Source organism: Solea senegalensis, unplaced genomic scaffold, assembly GCF_019176455.1.
Source record: "Solea senegalensis isolate Sse05_10M unplaced genomic scaffold, IFAPA_SoseM_1 scf7180000015071, whole genome shotgun sequence".
NCBI lineage: Eukaryota > Metazoa > Chordata > Actinopteri > Pleuronectiformes > Soleidae > Solea > Solea senegalensis.
This window is the reverse complement of record NW_025321214.1, coordinates 19,628-32,659: the sequence shown is the minus strand read 5'-3', so window position 1 is coordinate 32,659 and position 13,032 is coordinate 19,628. Positions and strand designations below refer to the sequence as shown.

Below are 13,032 nucleotides of genomic sequence, written 5' to 3'. Positions count from 1 at the left end.
ATTTTGGGATTTAGAGGAAAACAGTCATGACACGTTACTGAAGCAGTTTGCCGTAAAACAACCAAAGAAGCGACTCAGAGGAGTCACAGAGGAGCAAAAGACGTACGAGGGATAATCACAATAATCGAAAGATGAAACGTAACTGGAACTACGATGAGCAGAAGAGTTTCTGGAGTCAACCCCAGAGTGAGGACCTGAGTAGGCAGCAGGAGGTCAAGCGTTTGGAACGCAACCGGCTGCTGCTGGAGTATGATGAGGAGGAGGAAACCTGGGAGAAGAGGAGACATTTTCGACAGAGGCGGGCTGAGCAGAGGGAGCACGAAAGGGTGAGCACGCTCCTGAAGGCAGAGGAGGACAGAAGGAACAGGGAGAAGCAACGCGAGCAAGATGAGAGGATGGCTAAAGCCATCGCACGCATTGAGCTCGATAAGCAAGGAAAGGAGAAGAGGAGGCAACAAATCCGAGAGAACACCCTGGAGCTGCGAGATTTGAAGTCAAAACTGTTGGCTGCCTATGTGAACAAGGGGAGAGCTGAGCAGATGGCCGAGAGGGAAAACATGAGGCGTGAAAAGCAGTGCGAGGAGGCAGAGCTAGGACTAAAGATGCTGGACGAAAAACAACGAGAAGAAACGGAGCAGCAGAAACTAGAGCAGAAACGCCAGGTGGAGCGGGAAGAGTATCTCCAACTGCTGAAACAGCAGTTTGTGGAGAAGGATCACAGGAGACAGCAGGCATATGAGGAGTTTCTCAAAGAGAAGCAACAGGTGGACAACATAGTGAGGAAGATTTATGAGGAGTTTGAGATGGAGAGGAAGCAGAGACTGGAGAGGGTCAGAGCCACTCAGCAGGAAATAGAGAAATTTGAGAAGCAGCGCGAAGAGTGGAAACTCGTGGAGAAAGAGAGGATAGAAGCTGAGAACCGCCGCATCATAGAGTTTGTGGAGCAGAAGCAGGTCATGGAGGAGGACAGATTGGCTAAGGAAAAAGAGAAGGGTGAAGCCAAAGACCAGGCCTACCAATCCCTCTGTAGGAGGATGGAAGAGGAGAAGCAGCAGCGTGAGGAGATGGAGCAACTCATGGAGGAAATTTACCTGGAGGAGAAGGAGGAAGCTTACAGGCAGAGGGAAATTGAAGAAATGGAGAAGAAAATGAGGCAGAGGCTGATGCTTCAGCAGGCCTGCCAGGAACTGACAGCTCTCAAAGAGTTGCAGAGGAAGGCACAGAAAGAAGAGGAGGAGGCCTTCAGGAGGATGATGATGGACAAGTTTGCGGAGGACGATCGGATTGAGCAGATGAACGCCCAGAGGAGACGCATGAAGGAACTGGAGCATAAACGCGCAGTGGAAAAGCTGGTGGAGGACAGGAGGCGGGAGCGTCAGGCTGAAAGGGAGGCGGAGGCCAAAGAGGAAGAAATGGAGGAGGAGAAGGAGGCAGAGCTTAGACGCATGATTGAAGAAGAGAGACAGAAACTTCTTAAAAGCCACATTACAAAACTGTTAGGATACTTACCAAAGGGCTTGATCCGTGAAAGTGACCTGCAGCACTTTGACAAAGACTTTATAAACAATCTCAAATCAAAACAGGATGATGATATCTTCTTTATGGAGCGCCAAGACACTATTTAAACCAGGGGTCTCAACTCAAATGACCAGTGGCCCAAAGACTGTCTCATCTGCTCAGTCGGGGCCCAGTCAAGTAAAAAAAAGAAGAAGCAACAGTTGTGAAATGCAGCAATTGCGGTGGACGTTATGAGCTCAAAATGACATTTCAATATGCCTTATTAATTCCTTTTTTTATATGTACTCTATTGCCTCGTGTGAGCTTTTCCGTCTTTTACTTCTTCATTATTCTTTGGTCCATTGTGTTTGTTTTAAAGTGCTTTACAAATAAAGTTGGATTGGATCATTTCAAAATGTAAGTGATTGTTTTAATATGCAACAATAAAAAAAAAACATATTTATGATGCAAAATTAATCTATTCATTTAAACATAAAAACATATAGAATTGACTTGTTACAACTTGATATTGTTTGGAGGGCCACATAAAATCGATTGGAGGGCCGCAACTTTGAGAATACTGATTTAAACAGTACTGAAATCCTTTAAAGTACAAATATAACATACACTTATATCATCCTCTGCATCTGAGTTCTCCGTTGAACTTGGACTAAAAGTCCAAAGTCAGAAACAGCAAAGCAAATCAAGCAAGTCAAGCAAGTCAGAGCAAAAATACAAACTGGGTCAAAGATCAACAGGCAGACACTAGGAAAAAGTGAGAGGAAACAAAGACGCTGAGCACTGGAGTATTCCATTTGTAGTTGGAACTCAGAATCTTGGAAAACGACTCTAAACGCTGCAGTACCTATGCCAGGCCAGTACGTGACACTGTAACACTGTTTTGAACAGTATACGTTACAATGTAAACAATTACAGAGACAGAGCCAGAATGATGAAATCCAGACTAAGGAAAGACAACAAATGTTATAATAAAGCAAACAGACCAAACAATCTCCGACCACATGAGTGAATACCAGTACAACAGACACCCTGAGTTCTCCCAAACACCTTTTGCATGGGACTAAAACCCAGCTGCAGAAAGAACATTCATGGACTGCCCCTAAAACTGTCAGCTGTTATTCTCTATCATGACAACCTGAAGGTAAATGTGTCACATTAAATAAAGATGGGATCCATGCCTCTGATCAGTCAGCTGAGCCCTCGACAGCCATGGTTCTCAAACTGTGGTACGTGGTGGTACTTACTGTTCTACTGTATATACCAGGGTATGTGATCGGAGTTTTTGACCATGAAACAAATAAGAAAATATAATAATGATAATAATTCGAGTCACTTTATCACTTGCTCCATCTTAATCTAATCTGGCTATACCAGTCTGAAGGATATATGAGCTGACTCTGCTCGGCTTATTTACATCACTGCATTTTAACGTTGGTGATAATGGTGTTGCTTCAAGAGCTCAGTATTTTCTCAGGTACTTGGCATAAAGTTTGAGAACCACCACTCTATGGAACATTACTGATAAAATCACTTCTGTAAAAACCATAAAAATGAACACAATCTTCTGATTCGAAAGGCGAAACCTACAAAGTAGTACAGAAGTAAGTGGGAGACAAAGAGAACTCTGTTGGAATGGAGGTCACTTGATTTATAACATCACATAAATGTTTTCCTGAGGTGTTAGTGATCTCTGTCGCTGGTTTCAGCTAGAACATGTGTCAATTGTTAATTATGGTCCCATTTACAGGAAAATAGATGATAGAATGTATGATTGGATATCAGTGTGATTGACAGCTTGTGTCATCCAATAGGACTGGTTGAAACTTAATTTGCAACTGCACTACATCTATATTATACGCCATCGATGTGGTGAAGACCAAAGGTTTTGTAACTAACCACAAGCCACTGGTGCCAAAGTTCCATAAGGTGTTGCAACGTCCTCTTGAATTTTAGTAAAACTTAATCTCAACATTGTTGTGAAGAAAACAACAAAATCTGTAGTCAAAAGAATTACTATGGAAGTTTGATTATATCTTACAAAACTGTGTGTGTGTGTGTGTGTGTGGGGAATCATGTGTTCCTAAAATACAAAATTAAATGAATACCTTCAAACCATCAATTTTTTTAAAAGACAATCTATCTAGTCATGTTCCCTTCAGTTAAGATCAATGATGCCACAGTTTTAATTTTCTTTCAATTCCTGGTATTAGTCACAAATCACTGCCCTTTCCCTGGTTTTAACAGACGACATCATGTCAATCACATCCTGGCTCCGGTGTCTTTGTAGAACTGATTATACAATTTTAGAGGCCAGTGTTTAAAAGCTGCAGCTTGCTTCCATTATGTTGCATTATTATCTTCTGGAATTAGAAAACTCCTACACTACCCGGTTCATTATGTTCTTTCTCTTCTCATCCTCTCATCTTCTCAGTCTCATCCTCTCCTCCCTCCCTTGATGGAGTTATAAATCTCCTACACTGCAACGCTGTCCTTTTATCATCTTTTTTTAATGATCTATTTATTATTTTTTTTGGGTGATGTCTTCTGTTGGACAGTTATGTGATTAACAGAAGGACAGACATTCTGTGAATTAACAGAAGGTTGATCGTTCTCCTTCACATTGATCACACACTGTTTTATAGCAGTGTCATTTTTCACCGTTACATTTTTTGTTCAAAGTCATCAAAGTACAAAGTTACAGACAGACAGACAGCACTAGAGACAGACAGACATGTGGACGTTCCTGGAATTATTTTTATTTATTTTTTTGTGATATTTGTGGGGGTTTTTTTCACTTTGCCTGTTGAAGAGCATTTTAAATCTGTTTTTTTTTTTATATCTACATTGATATCTAAATAAAGGAAACAAATGGTGTAGTAGTAGTAGTTGGACGGCAGGTGGCAGTGTGGGATAGTGACACCTCCTTGATTGAAGTCTTGCAGGAAGTTGCGAATGAAGACCAGCTCGAGTCGGTACCATGGCGCCTCTGGACCTGGATAAATATGCAGAGATCGCCAAACAGTGTAAATACCTGCCAGAGAACGACCTCAAGGTAAATGTGGTTTCATCCAACTCATTTTGACGAAGATATGAGGTCAGATTAGCATAGCCATGTTAGCTCGTTGCCGTTTTACGTGACGTCTTTAGCCACCGTTAGCAACACTGGGTAGCTTCAGCTAGCTAGCTCGCTGATTTCATGTCTTCATTCAGGAAGTCAACACAGTTGATTAAATCCGGAGTTTGAGATCAGCCGAATACTAGAGCAGCAGTATTGTGACATGGCACATTTACATATTAATGTCTACATGTCCTGAATTAACGTCACACACATTTAAACGCCAGAACTATGACTAGTCGTAATTCCATTTGGACACAATGACAGTGAAATATCTGGAGATGAAGTTTGACTCATTTGAACCATCTGTAATTTCGATAAACAGAAGATATTCAGAATTTGATATCTTAAATTATGACTTCGTTATATTCTGTGTTCAAAATATTTGTGACTGGTCATAATTCTAGTTAAATATATTGATAAGGTTGTGACTAATTTAACCTAATTCCAGATTTCTATAAAGAAAGATACTGATGTTATTGATTTAGGGAAACTGAAGATAACTCAGACCGGAAAAAAGAATAGTTTATTTGTAAATATTTGTTATCAAGTTTAACACGGAAAAGTATAGAGATATTATATCCGTGTAAAGCATGACAACACACTGTTAATACATTCTAAAACATGAATATCTACATTACATTACATGTCATTTAACAGACGCTTTTATACAAAGTGACTCACAATAAGTGCATTTAAACATTTGGGTTCAAATAAGAGCTAGAAGTAAGTAAGAGCTTCAGGTAAGCCAAACTATGAAGTGCTAGTCATAAGTGCAATGTATAAATATCTACTATTTATGATCTGTGTTACCATCCATCTTCTACTGCTTGATCCTCCACGTGAGGGTATGGATGGTTTTAAAATGCAGTTATTACCTTTCATTTCAGATAATATCTGATGTATTTCTTCGGCTTTTAAATAGGGCTGTAATGATGAGGCGGGTAATAGATTACCAAATGAATTGCCAACTATTTAGAAAATCCATTAATCAGTTTGACTGTTGTTCTTTTCATAATTAAAGCAATTTCTCTGATTTGTCAGCTTCTTAAATGGGAATATTTTATGGCTTCTTAGCTCCATGTAACAAAGAAATCATTAAAACCTAATAATGTAGCTTAGTGGACAAAATAAGGTTTTTATTATCTTTATTTGAAGGTTTAGGAAACATCCATCAGCATTTTATGGTAGGGCTGCACGATTTTATATAATAATCTAATCACTATTGTTTTGACTGAAAGTTCGATTGCTGCGCGACATGAGAGGGGATGGTCATTTTTACATAATTATTCTCATCTTCATTTGAAATGATTACTGCGTGGTATATGTATAGATCTTTGAGAAACAGAATATGATGTGTTTTGGCGATAAGAAATATTGCTCTTGAGATTTGAAAATTGCCGTAAGTCGTACTTCGATTTTGATTTCAAATAATTGTTCATCCCTATTTTATTGGCCAAACGAGTACTTGATTGACTGAGAAAATAATTGGCAGATTAACCGATTGTGAAAATAATAGTGAGTTGCAGACCCACTTTTAAAGTTAAATGAAGGAAATTTGTGTTAGAAACAATTAAATTGCCTATAAATATGGTCAAAATTAAACAAGTGTTAAGTCACTCAAATTTTTTAATCAATATATAATATTCAATTTTATAATGTTTAGTTTAATATGATGATTATCAATGAGACAGCCTTTCAAACCAGGAAGTCATCACGGATACCTTATCACAATATGAGGATATCCAAAAACTAAGATCACATCTTGTCTCATGTTATGATACCCACGTTCTACAATAGATTTAATACAAAAAAAACCCCATACTTGTTGAATGGGAATGGTATTTGTCATTGGAAGAATGACATTGTGGATAACTGAAAAGTTTATTTTAAATTTGTAAATCTGCAACACGTATCCAGACTAGCTATTAAATATTTGAATGACTTGCCATTAGTGTCTAAACCAGCGGTGTGGTTAAGTTAATTGTACCATTCGTGAGCTGAGCCAGAAACACTTGTGCAGCTGTTCTAGCACTGCACCTACTCCTCAAGTTTTTGGGGTGATATAGAAAAGTTTGTTTATAGTGAAACTGGTCACTCTGCAACAACTCATCACTGGGTTTATATGTAAAAGCAAGCCGTTTACTAGACGTGGGAAAACAATCTAAATGTTACATTTACCCCGACCAAACATATGGGCTGGGCATTATGTAGATATTATAGCTATATAGGCTGTTGCATTGATAATCATCATATATTATATTGAATATATTACTGAAATACACTCAAGATTATAAATATTGATTGAAAATTCATTAACTAAATGATATTTTTAAAAGTCACTTAACCATTCTTTAATTTTATGGCTAGTTATAAAAACAACCCAAGCGGGTGAGGAATGAAATGCAGTGATTTGAGGCAAAATAAAAACTTTACGTTACAAGGTAGGAGCTGCAATCTCTTTTTGGTAAGTGAATGTACATGCTATGGGTTGTATTTACATATTTAAAGTTATTCAAACCAGTAAAAAGGATTGTGTGTCTTGATTAGTTCTTAGAATCTAACGAAAGTGTGACACTGCTGGGGATCGGAGTGCCTTTGTTCTGCTCACTTGTGCTTACGTGCTGCTAATGTTGTGAGTTTTGTGGCTGGTGTTCCCGCTGATGTGTGCGATCTATAGTAAGAATTTCACTGTCGATACGAGTAAAAATGTGAACAGTTTCGACTTATGACTTAACGATCACAGCGCACAGACGGGGACAAGCTTTCAAAGAGACAATAAAACTCCCATGATTTAGAGTTTCTGATTTTCCGGCCTGCACGCACCATTGTATTTTGGTCATCCTGATTTTAAAACAAAAAACAAACAAAGTTTTTCACATTAGATCTAGCACAAGTAAATACAGACAGAATAGTCCTCGTGTCTGTCAGATCACAGCCTAACGGGCCGATATGCTACCACGCTGCCTCCATCATTCATTTCAGTGGGTTATTTTGTGACTTTGGTGTTTGAAATTCTTTGTTCAATTTTGAATTTCAGTCAGCCCTAGACCAGTGGTTCCATCCATCTTCTACCGCTTTGTCCTTTATCCTCCACATGAGGGTTGCGGGGTTGACAGGTGTCATCTCAGCTGACACCTGTCACCTGTCACCTGTTCACCTGTCTCCTGCTCACCTGTCTCCTGCTCACCTGTCACACCCGGGACACCACCTGAGAAAATATAAAACCATTATCACCAACACTAAAATACAGAGGTGTCAATAAGCCGAGCAAAGTCACTCTCTCATCATCCCCCTCTTCCTCACATAGACTTCACACACTGCTGTAGTGGGATTAGATTAAGATGGACTGAGATGACTCGAATTATTATTATTTAATTTATCTATATTTTTTGTTATTAGTTGTTGTTCGTATTTCCACGTAATACATGTAATTGTTGTCACATCCAGAATATGAAGCTTGTTATTCTTTTTTCCTTTATGTTTGGTTTGTGTCTTGTGATAAAACAAAGTTCACAAAAAGAGTACAGATGTATAAAGTGAAGGTGTCACTTGTGTATCACATGTGTTCTTCATGTGAACAGAGGTTGTGTGACTACGTGTGTGATCTCCTGCTGGAGGAATCCAATGTCCAGCCCGTCTCTACTCCAGTAACAGTATGTGGGGACATACACGGACAGGTGAACACAGTACAATACAAACACACGTCTAATCTGTCATCATTTCATAACCAATGAATGTGTCGACTCATTGTTCAAAATGACCATAATGATTTCTTTTGTTATATGAAATAAACCAGAAGATATTTTTGCTTTTAATTGTAATTGTTTAAATGAGTTACTATTGATTGATTTAGTAATAGATTGATAATCATTGTGGCCCTAAAATCTATTGTTTACACAGACTGAAAGCTCTGATCCTTTCTCTCTGTGTCTTAGTTCTACGATCTCTGTGAACTGTTTCGGACAGGCGGCCAGGTTCCAGACACAAATTACATATTTATGGTTTGTATACTGATTATTTTGAGCTCACGCACACACACAATAATCTCTATGAATGGTTTAGTGTGAACTGCTGTGCGTCTCTGTTGTATGCAGGGCGACTTTGTTGACCGAGGATACTACAGTCTGGAGACGTTCACCTACCTGCTGGTGCTGAAAGCCAAATGGCCCGACCGCATCACACTGCTGCGCGGGAACCACGAGAGCAGACAGATCACACAAGTTTATGGCTTCTATGGTGAAGTGACGCGTGAAAGAGGATGATATTCTTCATCAGACTTCATCATCACTAATGTACTCACTCTCCCTGTTGGTCTTACAGATGAGTGTCAGACCAAGTATGGGAATGCAAACGCATGGCGTTACTGCACCAAAGTGTTTGACATGTTAACAGTTGCAGCTGTAAGTATTAATCTATGTTTTAATTCATCTATATGGCTCCTGTGTGTCATGAAACCATGTTTTTAGACATGTATATAGTGTATATGTATGTGTGTGTATGTATATATGTGTGTGTATATATATATATATATATATATATATATATATGTACACACATATGTTGATCTTATTGAAGATTTTTGTATTTAACTTGACAATCTTCAATGTTTCTGACCAAAATGTAAAATTAAATTATTTTCAGGTTTTTAGATACATTTTAAGAATTTAAATTTAAGCATTTTGAAACACCAGTGGTACATGAGCTTCACAGAAATACTAACAAATAATACATTAAAGGAGACATATTATACCCTATTTCCCCAATTAAAATAGTTCCCTGGTGTCCTAACATTAGCTTCATATATAAAATCCTCTGTAAAACACTGTGTTCCACTTTGCAGCCACCGACAGCACACTTGTCCCTCCGCTTTGACATAATACCACTCTTCCTCCCTCGCCTGCACTCTCACATTTTATAGGGACAGGGTGGAGCTAAAGTGGGGGAATTCAACATCGAGTGTTTTATTTGCCTCTACTTACACTAAGGGGAACCACGAAAACATGACTGAGTATTCTTTTTCCACACTTTGGTGACTGGTAGGGCCTCCAGAGTCCCAAATATAAGTATTGAAATGGTTAAAAAGTTGATTTTGCATAATATGTCCCCTTTAAATAATAATTAGAGTCACCTTATCTCTCACTCCATCTTAATCTAATCTCACTATATAATATTAAATCTGCCTCCTATGAAAACAACAGGATTTGTGCACATTTTCCAGTAGCTGTCTATGCAGTTTAGTAATTGACAGACGTTGGTTGCATTCACAGAGCGATGATGTGTAACTTGTGTTCTTCTCTTTCAGCTGATGGATGAGCAGATCCTGTGTGTTCACGGCGGCCTCTCACCAGACATCAAAACACTAGATCAGATTCGAACCATTGAGCGTAACCAGGAGATCCCTCACAAAGGAGCGTTTTGTGATCTGGTGTGGTCAGACCCTGAAGATGTGGACACCTGGGCCATCAGTCCCAGAGGAGCCGGCTGGCTCTTTGGTGCAAAGGTCACAAACGAGGTGAGAACAGTCACAATCCTCACTGATATTCATACAAGTATTTCTGTGTAAAAGTGCTCGTGTAATATTACTGTACATGCACCTGAGACAACATTTGGCTTAGATTGAATAAATGTAACTAATATTAATGCATGTTCCTCTTACATCTGCATCGGTTGATTCTCATGCCTGGGCTGCACTGGATGTGTGTGTGATGGATTCAGATACTGTAATGCTTGAGTGCTTTTGTGATAAACATTTAGGATAAACCTGATCATTACAGTGCATAGGAAACAAGCCAGGAAATCACGTCACAATTCTGTAAAACAAAGATTCCAACTGTCCTCCTGAAGGAAGATGGAGACAGGTCAGGTATTCAAGGAGAAAACATTCCATGAGTATTAGTGCTGGGCAATATCTCGATATTTTATATTTTATATTTTCATCACAGAAAAAATATCGAAAAATATCGCCATTCAGCTAAAAAATATCAAGATATGACTTTTAGTCCATATCGCCCAGCCCTAATGATCATCTCTTGCCAGTTTATTTGTCATGTTCTTCCTTGCTGCACATGTAAGAATATCATACAGTCCAGAGAGGGTCTTTGTGCAAAGCAAGACCAAATATTTTTCTCAAATTTTTGCAAGATTTCCCCTTAACTTCCTTGTGGGCAGTTAAGGGGAAACTTAGGGGAACTTAACTTGTCAAATAGAATAAACGTCTTTGTTTGTTGAATTTCCTTCACAAAACAGGTGATACATCTGTGGCTTGTGCAGAGACACAGGCCTGACAGTCGTGTTCTGACGAACTGAAGGACGGTGGTTTTATTGTTCAAATGTGTTATGAATTCTTCTTTGTGGGGGAAAAACACAAACACGCAGCTACTGTTCTCCACTCGCACCCGGAGAGAGATCTCCAAACAGCGTCGCATCCGCTCTGCTCAACTAACTAAAGTATCCCTTTAAGTAGGTTTTTATCTTTTATGAAAATATGTTGCTGTTAATGCTGAAGTCACCAAATGACACATGTGAAGTTCCTGTTGGAGGCAGCACTGATCAGTGAGTGGTGAGGATGCAGTTTTCATTGTGAGCCGTCCTCTGTGTCTCAGGCTGGTTCTTATTGCAGGGGAACAGCAGGGGGCGCAACTCTCAGCAACTTTCTACCGATACAGTAATTTTTACACCTTCTTAAAGTATGAAGCTGTTTTACCACCTGCAGCCATTTCAGGCTTTTTTCAAAGACATAAATCTAAGGTCATCTGAACTCTGGTCGGCCTGGAAACGTGGGAAATGCAAACAGACTATAAAACGAGCCAAAGAGAGGAAGTGAGGATCGCTCGCTGCCTCGCCTGCTGCTCATACCTGGCAGCTTCTATTCGGTTTGAACACCAAACTAAAAACAGAAACCCCAGGACTGCATACATGTGGTGTTGCACACAGTACAGTCAGTGCTTCATGAACAACAAACTCAAAAGAGTCTTGTACTTGATGACGTTTCTCTGTCTTCTCTCTAATTGCAGTTCGTTCACATTAACAACCTGAAGCTGATCTGCCGGGCGCATCAGCTCGTCCACGAGGGCTACAAGTTCATGTTCGACGAGAAGCTGGTCACGGTGTGGTCGGCTCCCAACTACTGCTACCGCTGTGGCAACATCGCGTCCATCATGGTCTTCAAAGATGCCAACACACGAGAGCCCAAGCTGTTCCGAGCTGTGCCCGACTCCGAGAGAGTCATCCCACCCCGAACGACCACCCCGTATTTCCTGTAACATCAGCAGCAGCAGCAGCAGCAGCAGCAGCAGCAGCAGCACAGCCCTCGTTTAGTGCACAGATACTAACCAGGGCAGTGTTCTATGTAAATTCTATATAGTGGAGCATTTTACAGTGCGGCCGACTGTAACTTAGCTTATTCCCAGTCTGTGCATATAAATCCATTCCTATGCATTTGAGCTTGTCACAGTGTCGTCAGTTAGCTCAGTAGCGTCGCTGTGCAGTTGAAATGTTTGGAAAACAAAAGTCAATAATGATCATAATCCCCCCAAATCTTACTTTGCAATGAAATTCCCTCTGCTCACAGTAAACGGTGTCATTTCATCCCAGTCACGTTGAGACTGTGTGTGAGATCATGAGCAGAGACTGCTGCGCACATACACGATCTCACCACTTCACATGTGTAAAAGTGAAAACTATAGCCGTTAGACGTTTCAGGATTTGTGATTCAGCCGTGAAATAATCCTCAGATTTTCAATACACTCTTGTAATTATTATTTTTCTGTGTGTCGCTCTTTTTAAATAAAGACATTTAAAAATGGTAGAAAGTCAAATGGCAGTCCTTGAGTCATTTCTACAGAGGTCAGGTGTTGACCTTTGAACTTATTCTGCCATAATTTGATGAAAGGGAAGTCACGAAAGAACCATTCAAATTATTTTGTCAAGATTTCAGGATTCTTTAAATGTTAAAAAAAATAATTCCCCAAGTTTGGATGAGTTTCCAAGTAAAACTCGACAGATGTCATTACATATTGTGGCCACGAGAGGGAGATCAATACTCACGACACGACAAGTTACAAGTGAAGCTGGAGGAATATTTCAAACTGTATTTATCTCACAGGTAAGAAAACGTGTGTCAACAATAACAAGTGCTTCATTACAAAAATCACTCCTCTGTGTTTCTTCACTGTTGATGAACTTGTCCTCGTCTTCTCTGTCCAGCGCTCAACATTCACAGAGGTTAGCCTCCTCCAGCTAACCTCCAGCTAACCTCCAGCTAACCTCCAGGTAAATTTAACGCTCATTGTAATGTAGTGCAGTAATGATGAGTTTATACACTATTTTCTTTAAAGATGGTCTCGTATAACGTAATCTAATGTATATTCTCCATGTTCTATTGTATTTATTATTCT

At 39.5% G+C, this 13,032-nt stretch overlaps 2 protein-coding genes across 2 annotated transcripts; both read left to right on the top strand.

Annotated features, from left to right (window-relative positions):
- Nucleotides 1-131: 131 nt before the first annotated feature.
- On the top strand, nucleotides 132-1,625 carry LOC122761907 (meiosis-specific nuclear structural protein 1-like). The gene has a single exon (XM_044017091.1). The coding sequence runs from the start codon at nucleotides 132-134 to the stop codon at nucleotides 1,623-1,625; it is 1,494 nt and encodes a 497-aa protein (XP_043873026.1).
- Nucleotides 1,626-4,444: 2,819 nt separating this feature from the next.
- On the top strand, nucleotides 4,445-12,754 carry ppp6c (protein phosphatase 6, catalytic subunit). Its single transcript, XM_044017093.1, has 7 exons — nucleotides 4,445-4,570; nucleotides 8,218-8,313; nucleotides 8,572-8,637; nucleotides 8,731-8,872; nucleotides 8,957-9,036; nucleotides 9,939-10,148; nucleotides 11,650-12,754. The coding sequence occupies exons 1-7, from the start codon at nucleotides 4,496-4,498 to the stop codon at nucleotides 11,896-11,898; spliced, it is 918 nt and encodes a 305-aa protein (XP_043873028.1). The 5' UTR covers nucleotides 4,445-4,495; the 3' UTR covers nucleotides 11,899-12,754.
- Nucleotides 12,755-13,032: the final 278 nt, after the last annotated feature.